The sequence below is a fragment of the Siniperca chuatsi genome, linkage group LG7, assembly GCF_020085105.1.
Source record: "Siniperca chuatsi isolate FFG_IHB_CAS linkage group LG7, ASM2008510v1, whole genome shotgun sequence".
In the NCBI taxonomy this organism is placed as follows: Eukaryota; Metazoa; Chordata; class Actinopteri; order Centrarchiformes; family Sinipercidae; genus Siniperca; species Siniperca chuatsi.
Window position 1 is genome coordinate 11,545,739 of NC_058048.1, and position 14,530 is coordinate 11,560,268.

General features: G+C 41.0%; 1 protein-coding gene across 3 annotated transcripts; it reads left to right on the forward strand.

The window, feature by feature from the left end:
• The first annotated feature begins 1,064 nt into the window (after window positions 1–1,064).
• Window positions 1,065–10,928, forward strand: ccnl1a (cyclin L1a). 3 transcript variants are annotated; one of them, XM_044201566.1, is made up of 10 exons: window positions 1,081–1,417; window positions 1,662–1,736; window positions 2,539–2,648; window positions 4,706–4,826; window positions 5,021–5,085; window positions 7,706–7,805; window positions 7,945–8,049; window positions 8,306–8,559; window positions 8,775–8,873; window positions 9,025–10,928. In XM_044201566.1, the coding sequence occupies exons 1-10, from the start codon at window positions 1,178–1,180 to the stop codon at window positions 9,497–9,499; spliced, it is 1,644 nt and encodes a 547-aa protein (XP_044057501.1). In that variant the 5' UTR covers window positions 1,081–1,177; the 3' UTR covers window positions 9,500–10,928. The 3 variants fall into 3 exon arrangements, 2 of the variants coding, with proteins under 2 accessions (XP_044057502.1, XP_044057501.1); XR_006378516.1 differs by lacking the exons at window positions 8,306–8,559; window positions 8,775–8,873; window positions 9,025–10,928 and adding an exon at window positions 5,542–5,555 and having other exon boundaries at window positions 1,066–1,417; window positions 7,945–7,979; XM_044201567.1 differs by lacking the exons at window positions 7,945–8,049; window positions 8,306–8,559; window positions 8,775–8,873; window positions 9,025–10,928 and having other exon boundaries at window positions 1,065–1,417; window positions 5,542–7,720.
• Window positions 10,929–14,530: the final 3,602 nt, after the last annotated feature.

Genomic DNA, 14,530 nt, shown 5'->3' on the forward strand with positions numbered 1-14,530 from the left:
CTTCACTTGGAGCTCCCAGTTTTCAGATTTCAACCTCAACTGGTGTGTCTCTAGTTCTCTCTGCTGTCCATTTTTAGTTACTGCAAGGCTTCACGCTATAAAATCCTGGAGGATGAAGTGAACACAATGTTCCCTCTACTAACTGTGTATATGGAGCTGCACCTTCTTTGACACAATCATTGCCAGTCCTAAAATAAAGTTCCTAATTTGTCTTAAACCATTTTGTCCTGCTCTCCCTACGCGTGTTGCTGTACATTTAAACGGTTAAATAGAAAATTACTAAGTAGACATTACTGACTTCCTGTACACTGTGTGTGTAAACTAGCCATACAAACACTGAGTTCTTAATAAAATCTAAGTTGCCGCTATGACTTGTTGGCGGATGGATATGTTCCAGAGATAGCGGTGAGAAGTCCGGACTTTCCCGTAAAATACGTCACAGAAACCGTTGGTGGTAAGTCGCTTCCTTCTGCTGCCTTTAGGTGCTGTCGGAAATGTATGGGAGTATTGCTACAATTAGTGGTAAAACTGAGCCTCTGTACAGCTACCATTAGTTGACTAAATTGACTGAGACATGTTGGTCATACATGCCTAATTTTCTGATGTTTTCTTTATGGCTGGAGGACCTGTGGTGTTTTACTATAATAATGAAACTTTTTTGACCAACAACTATTTACGTATTAAGGTTTATGTGTCGTAATTTGTCATCTAAAACACTTTAGAAGTTGGAAAACGGAGCCCGCGTGGAGCTCTTGAAGGAAGCATGAGATAATGTACCATTTGTAATAAGGAAAACAATGGAAACATTATTGTATATCAGGGCAATTGATCTGTTTAGTAACTATTTATTTGTATAATACGTCATTAACTGTTTAGGCTATGTCCGAGATAGGTGACATTCAAGAACAAAATTAAGAAAGGGTAAATCAGTGACCAAATGATAAACAGTGAGCGTTTTAATAGGTGTTACATTCCAGTTTAATTTGTGAATTTGTTTTAAGAAATACATGCAGTTTTTCTTAAAGCATTCAATGTTGCGAAACTACTTTATCACCGCGGATGTGCACAAGCGTTTGAGTCTCAACAGGATGGTGACGTCATGTAATTTGTCACCCTGCTCCGCCGTCGTTCCGTCGAGGTGTAGCTGTATCTGGTAACCGCTGTTTTTAGGGTGAAGATGGCCGCAGGTCCTCTCTCTGTATCTTCAAATGCATCCACAAACAACGATGGCATCCTCATTGGTGACAAAGTTTACTCGGAAGTGTACCTTACCATCGACAACTCGCTCATACCGGAGGAAAGGCTCTCTCCTACGCCGTCGATGCTCGACGGCCTCGACCTGAACGCGGAGACCGACCTTCGCATCCTTGGATGTGAATTGATTCAGTCGGCGGGCATTCTTCTCCGGTTACCCCAGGTAAACCTTCTTGAATAGTTAGAATATGCAATGGTATACATTCTGGTGTGTGTTTTATTCACAACGAGCAAAAGTTGTTATTTTTCTAGTCCACAATACGGAACAGTCGGGTTGTTAGCAGTTTGCTAATGTTAGCTCTTGACGTTGGCGTGGTGAAGTTAAAATGGCGGCGGTCCATTGTGCAAGGTTAGGCCAGCTTATGCAAGACAAAAGTACAAACGTCATTCTCTATTTTTCTCGACAGGTGGCAATGGCAACGGGGCAGGTGCTCTTTCATCGTTTTTTCTACTCCAAGTCCTTCGTCAAGCACAGTTTTGAGGTAAGTCCGATCACGTTTGTGGATCATTGTAAAGCCGATGGTAACTCTGTAAGTTAGCATAGCATAACGTTATGGTTACGTCTGTGGCAGCCATGTTGTCGATACGTTGTACCAGAGTTTTTGAACTGTTTTAAGACACGGGGGGGGGGGGCATACTGAAGATAAATACGAAGCAAATCTCAAAGTACAGAAACAACGCTAAATCAAAACATTATTATTTGTGGAAGATCTTAAATTGTACACAAGTATTTAAAACAAAGCACATCTAAGTTAGTCATTCCTAAAACCTTTTCCAGATTCAAATGGTAGTTGGCTGGCTGGTCACTGTGACTTGATACGTCTGACAAACGTATCAGTAATATTTTATTTACAAACTCAACTAAAATTAATATTGGTAAGGAAGTCAGTATTACTATATAGGCTTGATTGGCCTGTCTGAGAAACATCAAGTACTGGTCTCAAAGTGGCCCAATATGGTTAAAATCCTCTTCACAGTACATGAACAATTGTATTGTGATATACCAACACAATGATGCAGAAATCACATATACATTCAACATTGTTATAAAGCTGATCTGCGCACAGATTTACAGCTTCTCCCACAGTGGCCTAATTCTCCTAGAGATGGGTTATTGATGTGAGAGCCGACACTGTGTAAACAGGCAAAAGATGGAAAGATGCCTTGACTGTTGACATTTATATTGTTTATGTTGTCACCTTGCCTAACCCTTGTGGTGATCACATGTGGACACTAGTTATAGCACACAGTTATTGAACTTTTTTGCTTCAATTGTCTTTGCAGATTGTTGCTATGGCTTGTATCAACTTAGCCTCCAAGATTGAAGAAGCGCCACGACGAATACGAGATGTCATCAATGTTTTCCACCATCTGAGACAGATCAGAGGCAAAAAGTAAGCACAGACATTGAATCCAGCGTTGTCTTTTGATTATTTTGAAATAATAATAAATGTTCTTGTTACATTGTATTTGTTTTTGATTTGATCAAATATGATGACCTGTTTTTGCTGTGAAAGTGCTCTTCTGTTTATCCATGTACTCTAAACCATTTTAAAACTTTTCAGTTTCCGCTTCACTGGTAGTTTCACAAGTGTAATTGTCTACATATAACATCTGAGTTTGACATTACACTGAAATTGATATCTCAACAAACTCACTTTAAAATTGGAGTGCATTGTAGGCATTGTAAGACGAGGCACAACTACTTTATTTGTGTGTGCCTTTGTCTTCATAGAAATCTGTACATGTCACTACTTTAGGCCTTGTTATTAACTTGGCTTCTTTTTTCCCTTGCAACCAACTAACAGCGACCAGCTACATTTACCAAAGCCTGGGTGATGTGGAATGGTACGTAAGATGAAGCAGTCGGCATGACAACCATGATGCAAGGGGGTCTCTCTCCTCCCCCAGGGCCACCCCACCCCCTCCTGTGGGAGACGCCCGTGGTCTGAGCCACCGTGGGGCACTGGTATCGGGGATGACAGGTTGGCCGAAGGTCCTTGGCCCCCGGGGCCCCTTGAGGACTCCTGTGGTTCAATCTTAAGCTTTGGGTATCTGTCCGTCAATCTGCGGACCATTGGGTAATGTAGTTTTCTTCTCTGACTGCTCCTCATGCATTTTTTTTGTGCTTCAAGAGCAAAACCCCATTCACCAACTGTTACCCATGGCTTTTATAGAAATATCACCTTGTTCGTTGAAGTTAGAGTAATTAATTGGGTACGTGTAGTCTTTGCGGATTATGTTTTCGTTTAGGGTCAGTGCATGTGCTGTAGCTTTAATAGTTTGGCATTATATGTAGTTAATTTGAATCAGCATTACAGTAAGTGTACCAGTAATTGTGATGCACTTGTAGCAAGCCTTTTATTTATTTATTTATTTATTTTTTAATTTGTGGAATTGGACTGTAAAGTGTCATGTTTTGTAATGGACATTATGCTGATCCTGGATGTTTTTTCCATGCATGTGGTTTGTAGCATGACAGTATTCACATTTAAATTTCTGTTATTTGAGACACCAAAATACTAGATTTGGATCTTAAATTTGTTAGCTGTTCTGAAAAGATTAAATGCTAAATTACTACTCACAAGTGTTAGAAGGATGTCTGTCGGGTTTTTTCAAGTTCTGTTTATTCTGGTCTTGGGATGTAAACTGTATCGTAATTAGTACATAATGTAGGAGGCTGATAGTTCATAATAGGAAGACTGACACCATAGCCTGTTAACAGATTTATAGAATACATGTCATCCAAGTTTTAGATTTTAGAAAGATGAGGGTTTGTTTGTTTTTTTTGTTTGGTTTTTTTTTTGGGAAGATTGCCATAAAAATGCCAGTAGATCTGTTTGTCTGCATCAGTAGCATTTTAAACATTCTGCTTTGTTTAATCAGCAGGTGTTTTGTAGGCTGGTCAGTGGTGGTGAAATGTAGGCACTTGACAAAGAGAACTATTTTTCTGATGTTTTCTTCTTGAGTCTGGATATCCTGCTGTACTATTAACAAAAGACAAGTAATCAGTGGTTTTGGTTACTTGACAGAGTATTATATCATACTGATGTATACATTACATGAGAATAGGTGAGAATTGTTTGTTTCAGATCATTATAGTAGTTTTTCATTTTTATTTGAGTTTCCAGTTTAAGTTTAAAGACTGTGTAAATATTTCTGCGCGTTGAGGTAGTGATGTGGGCGGTGATCTGAGTTGATATTTCTGTTAAAGCTGTGGCATGGGGTGACTGAGGTCGAGGGCTGTCTGTAGATCCCATAAGCTTTCACTGGAACCACAGGAGTCCACAAACCCCAGCAAACTGTCAAGCATGCAAACAGTTAAACCTGTTGCTTTTAGTTGGTTGAAACGGGAAAAAAGAAAAGAGTACAAGAAATCAAAAGGGCACTTTCTTTTATTTTATTTCGAAAGGGGGAAACATTATTTTATTTTGATTCCTTTATAAACTAGGACTCCCAGCTCATTGATACTTGATCAGAACTACATAAATACCAAAAACCAAGTCATCAAAGCGGAACGTCGGGTCCTGAAGGAGCTGGGCTTCTGTGTGCATGTCAAGCATCCACACAAGGTGAGTTAAAGCCACACACATAACTATTTCAATTGTGTAGAGTAGCTTAGCTATTTCAGCTCCATGCAGACGCAACCACACAGGAAGCAGCTTTGACAGGCTATTCTCACTTCTCAGAACAGACTTGGGCTTGAACAATGACACGCCTGATGCTGTTTCTGTGTTTGTAACACACAATCATTTTATTATTCCAGATTATCGTCATGTACCTTCAAGTCCTGGAATGTGAGAAGAACCAGACACTGGTCCAGACAGCCTGGTAAGTGCCATCCTAGTTCTCCATTGACCATCCCCCACAGCAGCAACCTGTCATGTCTGCAAGAAGTGCCACCAGACCTGGGCTAAAAATTAAGTTGAACGAGTTTCAAATGGTTGATTGAAGAGCACTTGATTTATCTGCTAGGATCTTGGGACACCGATATGTGGAAACACCTATCAGATAAGTGACATTTAAGTGCCCGTCATGTTTAAGCACAAATTTGAAAAGCATTCAACAACCATTTTGCCCAGGTCTGACTGCAACATTCCCTCACTCCATTTTAACCTTTCCACCTCTTTTTTTTTCTGATGGAGCAATTTGTTTTATTGCCTACACCTGTTACGTGTCTCACTCTCTTGTCTGCCCTTACATGGCTTTGCTGTAAAGTCTGTTTGATTTGCAGTGCCCAGGGAACTTGGTTTAACTTTGTCCTTTCTCTCTACTCTTTGATTAAAGGGTAGTCCATGCTGGTAAGTCACATAAAGAACCTCTGAACTCTGCCTCCTCCAACCACATGACCTCAGGAAGCTCCCCCCATTGGCTGGCTGCCCCTCTCCAGACAGCCAATCCCAATGCCAAGATTCACTGAAGGGGGCGGGCGGGCCTTTCCCAACAGCCAGCATCGTCTTGTTTTCTCTTGGGTGTCCAAAAGGATTTGTATTTTTTGGTCTTGCTACAAAGGTCTCAACTGTAATACCTACTTTAGCCAAGTAGTTACAGATACATTTATATTCTGACTTTTTTTCTAGTTTACTTGCATCTAGCAATGAAGTAAACTTAGCCAGAACAGAATAACTTTTTGACCAGTTTACCTGCCTTTTTTTTTTTTTTAAATATATATATATATAAAAGATTTTTTTTTTTTTTTTTATTTTTTTATAAATATTTACAGTAGAATACTGTGTCCTGTCCCCAACTGACGTGGTGTCCAGACATGTGTCTGTCTTACAGGCTGATCCAGTTCTCAGGTTTTGCCTCCAAGGACCTGTCTCGCCCACGCAGCAGTCAGAATCCAACGGCCATGTGTTATCTATAATAGTGTCGGCATAGCAGTTTCACACTGGCCTGCCAAAGTGCAGGTCAGGTCATTTGTTGAAGGCAGGTTAGACTGGAAGTAATCCCTATGTGGCAGGTTTTCAACAATTACTTGCGGCAAACATCCAGTGGCGCAGTACATATAATTTGAATGGGTGGAAATTGACACAGTGTATGCATATGGAGAAGTGTCACCACTGTAGAAAGGACATTTTACTGCTTTATGATTAGTTTTAGTATTTTTGTCTGGTTGTAGTTCCTCTTGATAATAAGTGGGATCAGTGTCGAGTTAGTTTATCGGGGGTTTACCATCATGTTTCTGTTATCACACGTTTATTGTCTCTATGACTTCTATGTTAAGTACATAGATGCTCACACCACCCTATACTTGCCTGATTCCCATCCTGGCCATGTTGTCTTTCCTAATGCTCTCTGTATGGCTAATCTAATTTACCCATTGCCCTAGAGAACCCACTGACACATAATCTGTTTTGTAGCACAGAGATTTCACTTGGTGTAAGTAGTGAGGCATAGATTGCCACCTAATGTCTTTTTAGATAAGTCGTACAATGTCACATTGTGGAAAGGGGTTGCAGACAAATAGAATCAGTGGTCTTATAGGGGTCAGTTTCAACTCATGGTTGGAAAACATTTATTTTAAGTGGAAAGTGGTTGGTGTTTTGCAGTTACCTTCAATACGAAGGTCACAATTCTTATAATTCAGACACTAAACATACAAACTTTAGGTTGTCTGAATATTAGACTAGTGTTGCATCATTTGATTACATCAACATGCCATTGACTTCCAAAATCTAGGTGTCGTGCATGCCACCATACATGCTGTGCCTCCCTGTTCCCTCAGATCTAACAATCTGAAAGTGGCAACTGCGATGAATGTGTGTTGCATCCATATGCCTGCATGTCCCGTCCCACCCACTCCCGTACAAGGCATGTGTCATTGTCTCAATCATCATTTTTCTTAACCTAGTTACTCTTGGGTCATAGTGTGGTAAGAGGGTCTTGGCAGGTCTTCAGTAGATTATTTCCCATTTGTGTCTTCATGCTTTATCTGTGACATACAGCACTCCCATGGATGCCCCAGAGAGAAATGGACAAAGTTAAACTTGACAGATGAAAATGCATATCTCACTTTGGCACTGTGTAACTTAAAAATGCGTAGCTGTTTCTTTATAGCTATCAGGCTTTATGATAAATTTAAAATGCTGTCAGTACCTCTAATGGTTAAATCCATAAATGGTAACCTATTCTCCAGTTACCAGTTAAAGTGTTAATGCTTGTTCAGAAGTCACCGACCACAAATTCCTCAGTGGTGAAGATTATAGTTGTAAGAATTAGCTAGGGTTTAATCAGGAATGACAAATATAAGTCTGTCAGAAAATAGAGAGACATAAAACTGATCAGGAGTTAGCACTATACACAGTAAATGCTGTGGAAATATTGGCCTGCAGAAATAACTTATGGTTAAAGCTGTGACGTGATTTAAAAGATGCGTGTATGGGTGAAAGGTGGCTTTGTGTAGAGAAGATGCTATGTTTTTGTTTCTGTGTTCTTTTTGCCTTCGTAGGAACTACATGAATGATAGCCTGAGGACAAATGTGTTTGTGAGGTTCCAAGCTGAGACTATCGCCTGTGCGTGCATATTCCTTGCTGCCCGAGCTCTGCAGGTAGGAGGAAATGTTACCTGAAACACTTTCTTCACCTTGCCATGCTTGTGCTTCAATGCTTATTTTGTTGGTCTTGTTCTTACACCAAATGGCATCACATCAAATAATAATCGTAATCATATGTGCATGTTTTTCTCAGATACCTCTGCCATCCAGACCTCATTGGTTCCTGCTGTTTGGAGCCACTGAAGATGAGATTAAGGAGATCTGCATCACCACCCTTAGACTTTACACCAGGAAGAAGGTAGTTTTTAGTGTAGCATAGTATTGGTATGACCTTGGACCATCATGTGATTTGCAATCATTTTAGACATTGTTTTTTCTTAACCCAGTGGAAATGTGCCATATTACATCCGTCTATTGAGCTGTAAACTACACTGGCGTAGACTGCCTGTCACAACAGACCTATTAGCGGCAGTGTGATAACCCTGCCTGCTCAGTCGCCAGTTACTCAGTGTTGTCTATGTGTAAAGTCAGTGACAGTGTGATTTCTTCCCCAGCCTAACTATGACCAGCTGGAGAAGGAGGTGGAGCGGAGGAAGGTGTTCTTGGCAGAGGCAAAGTTGAAGGCCAAAGGCCTGAACCCTGATGGTACCCCTGCACTGTCCACACTGGGTGGCTTCTCTCCTGCTTCCAAGCCCTCCTCCCCAAATGTGGTCAAGGTGGAAGAGAAGTCCCCGAACCCCCAGACCCTCAAACCAGTTAAGAAGGAGCCAGACAACCGGACTCAGGTCAACAAGAGTCCACACAATGGGTAAGAAACACGCATACAGTATTTTACTATGAAGATATTTCAGTGATGAGTCATCCTCATTTTCCTTAATACTTTTCTTAAGCCTTGTTAATCTTCAAATTATTGTCTTTCAGAGTAAGAGCTGGCTCTTACTGCCAGTTACCTAACAGTGTTGGCATGTGTGTAACTTTTTTTTTTTTTAATTTCATAAGCCTAATCTTTTGGGGGTGTTTCAGGTTAAGGAAAGAGGTGAAGATCGGGAGGAACAGCAGGAGCGGAAGTCGATCTCGTTCAAGAACACGTTCCCGGTCTAGATCCCGCTCCCCTCGCAGACAGTAAGATCACTTACAATATGTAAAGACATTGTATTACCTTGTGTAATAGTATAACTCTTAACTTCAGATGTATTAGGGATGTGTAAACAGGCCATTTTGTTGAGCTAGCTGGATGTATTCCTGATCTTCCTCTTTTCTCTTCCTTCTACAGTTACAACAGCAGACGCAGTTGCTCAGGGACCTACAGTTCTCGCTCACGTTCTCGCTCTCACAGTCGCAGTCCATCGCCTCGGCGACATCCGCCCTCACCCCTCCTCCCCCACCTCAAGTCCAAGACCAGCCACCATAGCAACAGCGAGTCCAAGTCCAGCGGACGCCACAGCAACAGTGGAGGAGGAGGAGGATCTGGTCACAAGAGGAAGCGCTCGCGTTCTCGGTCACGGTCCCGCACTCCGGTCAAAGTAGACCGGGACAGAGAGAGGGAACGGGAGAGAGACAGAGACCGCAGCTCCTTTGACGTCTCTTCAAAGAAACACAAACATGAGCGAGGAGCTGGTCATCGCGGAGACAGGAGGGAGAGGGAGAGATCTCGGTCCTACGACAGGGACAGAGAGAGGGAGCGTAGCCACAAGAGCAAACACCACAGCAGTAGTGGGCACTCAGGACATAGCCGTCACCGGCGCTGAGACAAACGCACACATACACCAACAGACTAGTTCTAGGACTGATAGTCACTGAAGTATTTTCAGTATACTTGAAACAAAATCAAATCCAGCATTTTCTCTGAATGCTGTTGAGTACAGTTTGCTCAAGTCATGTTAGCAGACACATCTGGCAAGTTCTTCAAAAGGTTAAATAGTTGCGCTGCAACTAATATTGGAAGTAAACCAAATATTTGCTGCCTGTCAGGTGACATTGCTAACATGTCTCGGGGTTGGTGATCAAGAACTTGCAAAAATGTCAACATATTCAGCGATGTGCAGCTGTCAAAGCCAAATGCTGCACTTCTGCCATGATTGAGAGAATATGCCAAGTTTGATTTCATTTTGTGTATATAACCAGCCTGATACCGTCATACTTGGGTTTCTCACATGCATCCTGAAACTGACCATTTAAACTATGTAATTTACAGGAATGTTGATTCTCTTAAACTTTTGATTTGTTGGCCTAAGCCAAATGACAAAGCATTTAGTTTTGTTTTTATGACATTTTTGTCCCAATGAAAAACTATAATAAAGCCTTGACATTGGAGGTATTTATGGAAACACTGTTGACGTTTCCTGAATCCTACACACAGCTTCTGCATGCACAAATGTCTTGGTGATAGAACATTCGTTGCTTTGATTCTCACCTACACAACAGCACACCTGCAGCTGATATTTAGCAGAGGTGGTTGATCTTGTGTTATTGTAGAAAGGTGTGCATCTGAGGAACCCAGGCTGCAGCAGTAACTATCAACTTGAAGTGGGCTGTTTGTAGGTTTACTTGCCTTTTGTCACCCACCTGGTCAGACATGACTAGTGGATGAGGGACGGCACCAATGCAGTGACATCAGTCCTAGACCTGTTGTTGTCGTATCCTCCACATATAGGTTTTTCTTTCTTTCCCCCACGATACCCACACACCCTACTACCATCCCTCTAGCCTGCCCTTATGTTCTTGGTTTTACATGTAAAGTTATAGACTTTGGGAAAAGAAACTTATTTACAGTGTAAAGATGGGTCGATATCCGCTGACAAAATGTGAACGCTTTGATTTATAAAAGCGAGCTGCTCAGTGGAAGGATTGAATGAATGAATAAATGTAAAATAAAAACAGTCATTCAGGAAAGATCAATATGTTTGCACATTAAGGGACTGGCAGGTGAGTGGTTTTTGTTTCCTTATTTCTTGTTTTTGGACAGATGTATGTTGCTAAAGCTGTGTTTTGTACAGTTTCAAATAAGCAAACTGGTTATATAGTCTTTGTTTTTCCTTTTGTTTTTTGTTTTTTTACAGCAGGGGAAGCAGACTTGATCTAAAAAATTTTAGGGTTGTGAATTTGTTACACTGGTTTTTAGTCTGCACGTGTTCATGTCCAATTTTTATTCAATAATAAATGAGTTATGCCACTGAACTGTATGGTCTTTATTGAATTGGTGCTTGTTGTAACTAAATTAATCCTGTTGAACAAAACATTTGATGTAGTGCGAGGAGCAAAGAGTCTTGCATTTAATTTAAAAGAACCCAAATCAAAAATGGGGAGCTACATGACTTAAAACCCTCAACTAAAGATCCAGGTTCTTGTAAATAGAGGCAAAGTTATTGTTAAAGTCAAGATGATACATGGTTTGAGTCATATCTACCCGAGATGTAAAGCTGATTATTGCAGCCGGTATAATCCTTTAAGTGTTTGTTATGGCATCCAGAGGGTGCTGTTGGCCTTAATAATACAAGTGCTCATGTCTTCCACCAGACAATATTTGCTCCATATATTCTTACTTTCACTAGGTTTGAATAAGAAAATGTTTATTTATTTTACTTTAACAATGACATAAAAGAAAAATAGTAATTACCTCCTCACATTTGGCCAATTTAAAGACATTTGTTTCAAACAGACATTGAGCATTTGAACATACCATAGGGACAATGTATAAACTCATTTGAACTGATACTGTACATTTTGTTGTGATGGTTTATTTAGTGTGTATTTGCCAAAAATGATGTATAAGAAATTACTGCACAGAAAAAGCCTCAGCCAAATCTTAATTGAGGAGAACTTTATAAATGAGAGTAAAGGTAATCCTCCAGTGAACATGCAGTGTCATCTATTACACAACATGTTCAAATAAGAGACGTGTTGTTGGAAAGGCTAAAGGCAAAGACTACTATTCTTCTTAACCAAGTGGTAATGGTTTGGGGAACATATTGAGGGGATTTTCTCTTACAACCCACTCTCCATGACTGTCCGAAGCAGTTGTTCTGTCCCAAAGTTTCCAGTCTTTAATTCTTACATACTTCATCATGTAGCTGTCACACAGTAAGTGATTACATCTGCCAGAAAGCCCAATGACGTGACACACACACAGACACACACATGCACACTGACAGCCCTGTCAGGCCGTCTGATGCTTTACAAATTGTGCAATAGGAAGCCAGTGCACACTCTGCCAAAGCGTTGGGTAACAATCTCTCTTTTATGATGCGCATAAAGCACCTTCACATACAGGTCACACACATACACACACTATTATATCCACAGTGTGACCTGGCTGTTGGCCTGACAGATCTGTAAATCGTTCCTTAGCTGGTGAAGGGTCAAATACACCACTGAGACAAATAATAGTTGGCTAATAGTCATTCAGTGTACTCTGTGAGAGTCTGTGTGAGTTCAGTGCAGTGATAAACTAACTGAACAATGCAGATGGCTTTGAATTGATTTGGTGAGGTTTTGAGGTATCCACTACTGAGATGATGGTCCCTTATGTGGAAACTATGGTATCAGATCAAGTGAAGATGCACTGGCAATGAAACATTAGTCACGATGCAAAAAGTAAGGCCTTAACCAAGGTGCTCCAGTGAATCTGCCCCTGATGTAAAGAATGCCAGGAAAGTCAAAGATTTGGGGCCTGTTCCTGGGCAGCGAGAGTGTAATAATGATCCCTGAGCATACTGTGTGTAGTTGTAAGGCAACTATAGTATATCTCACATTTTTTGTTTTACGAGCCGGTAGTGTGACATTAATATGAGTTATTGGCTTTCACTGTCCTCTGATCAGTGTGAAGCCCCACAGAGAACAGAATAGGCTGTAAATGGTTTAACGACTGCTTGTGGACATTCACATGTAGTATAGTACCAAACACTCACAAACATGCTCACACGACCGGCAGTAGGGTGGAGCTGTGCTGGGAATTACATCATGTCACCGTCGTCTATATGTACTAATAATAAGGAACATAACGGTGTGAGTTGTCCCACCCTGGGACCAAAAAAACAAAACAACAACAACTAACTGAGAGTGAGGGAGATGTCAGTCAAGCTCAGTTCTTACACAACCACACAGTCCTGAGTAAAGGCCTCACCAGGCAACACCTGTGTAGGTGAGGAGTATGTTTGTGTAGGCTCTTCAAATTTGAGAACTTCCCAATAAAATATCCCAATAATGGATGCCTCTTTTCTGGTGGTTACTAAAAGCAGTCCATGACCTGGACAACGCCTCCTCAACACTGTCAACATTACAGCATTAAAGCATTCAATTGTTTTAACTTAACTGTTTCAACTTTACTGTTTTGGTTCACTCTCACCGCTCTCACAGGCAGCTGTTTTCAGCAAAAAGCTCTAAAAACCCCACTGAACGCCACATATGCAGCACCAGACAGCAGAGAGGCAACATTAGCGACTAGCAAGTGAACATAGTGCAGCTAAAGACCTAGATATACCCCGAAAAGTGAGTGAAAACCAAAAACGGAGCTAAAAATAGAGCGATTATTAGACTTATGTTCAGAAACGCGACTCCAAATGCGTGCTAATTTTGCCCCCTATATGTGCTGGTTGTGTAAATTGGCAGCTGTTTGCTAACAAGTTTGCGATATCATCTTAAAAGGCGAGAATGTGTCAGTGTTGTTTTCACAGCTTGTTTCTGCTTCCCCCAAGCGGCCAAAGCAGTTATTGCCATCTTAAGGATGATCATTTATAAAAAAAAAAAAATCTCTTATAACTCCAGTATACAGCATCATCACATATGAACACGTAGACCTACAAACATCAGATACACAATGCAAGACCCACTGGTCATTTGATGAAGCCTTTTGGTTGTTTATACTATAGGCAGTATAGACTTAGAGACTCTTCTGTCAGGTCTAACTCCTGTTGTTGAAGTGTTAGGATGGAAGGATCTGATTTCTCCAGTGTTGCTGCACTTTTCTAATTCTGCGTGGAGATGGATGAGGAGAGAAAGGCACAGCCACATGATTTATATTTTCCTCATCCTCGGACAAAGATCTTTGTAATGTCAAATGTCTTCGTGTTGGGGTTCACTTGTGACTGACACTGTGAAGGGATAATCTCAGCAACTACATAAATGCTGGCTTTGTGTTTTATGCCAAACAATGAGGTTTAAATTCCAAGGAAGGCTGTGCTTGCACATGTTTACAGATATTTATGGTGGACAAAGATTGTGGTGCATATTTGTTTATAGCATGAACATAAAGACATCAGTCGGTATCAATTTAGTGCATACTAAACGCATCAGTGGAGTGTGTTCCAACTAAACTCTAACAGCTCTAAGAGGTTTTCTGCTGTAACAGTGCAGAAATGTAAGACTCCGTGTCAAATATCATCCAGTCATACAATCCCTACTTATTGCCGAAGGGTCCATAATGCTTCACACTCATCACACTCATCACACTCACAGTCATCCTCTAAGGCTCGTGGTTGAGGTGGTCCACCTTTTTTTTTTCATTCCTGCACAACAAATCTGTTTCATGAAGTGCTTTTGGATGCTTGAAATGGGAACATAATGGCAGTTTGGGAATGTCAAGTAATCAGCTCTGCCAGCCTCAGTTCAGCTGATGTGTGAAACTGGTTTCTGGATCAGAATGTTCACGACAGACTGGCTGAGGGAGAGAGATCCAGTCTGAAGGGTTTGGAGTTTTGGAGAGAAATGTCTTTGGATTGCACAAATAGTACCAAGATACATAACATACGCATGGAGGAAGGAATGTTTTGGTTTATGCGGTG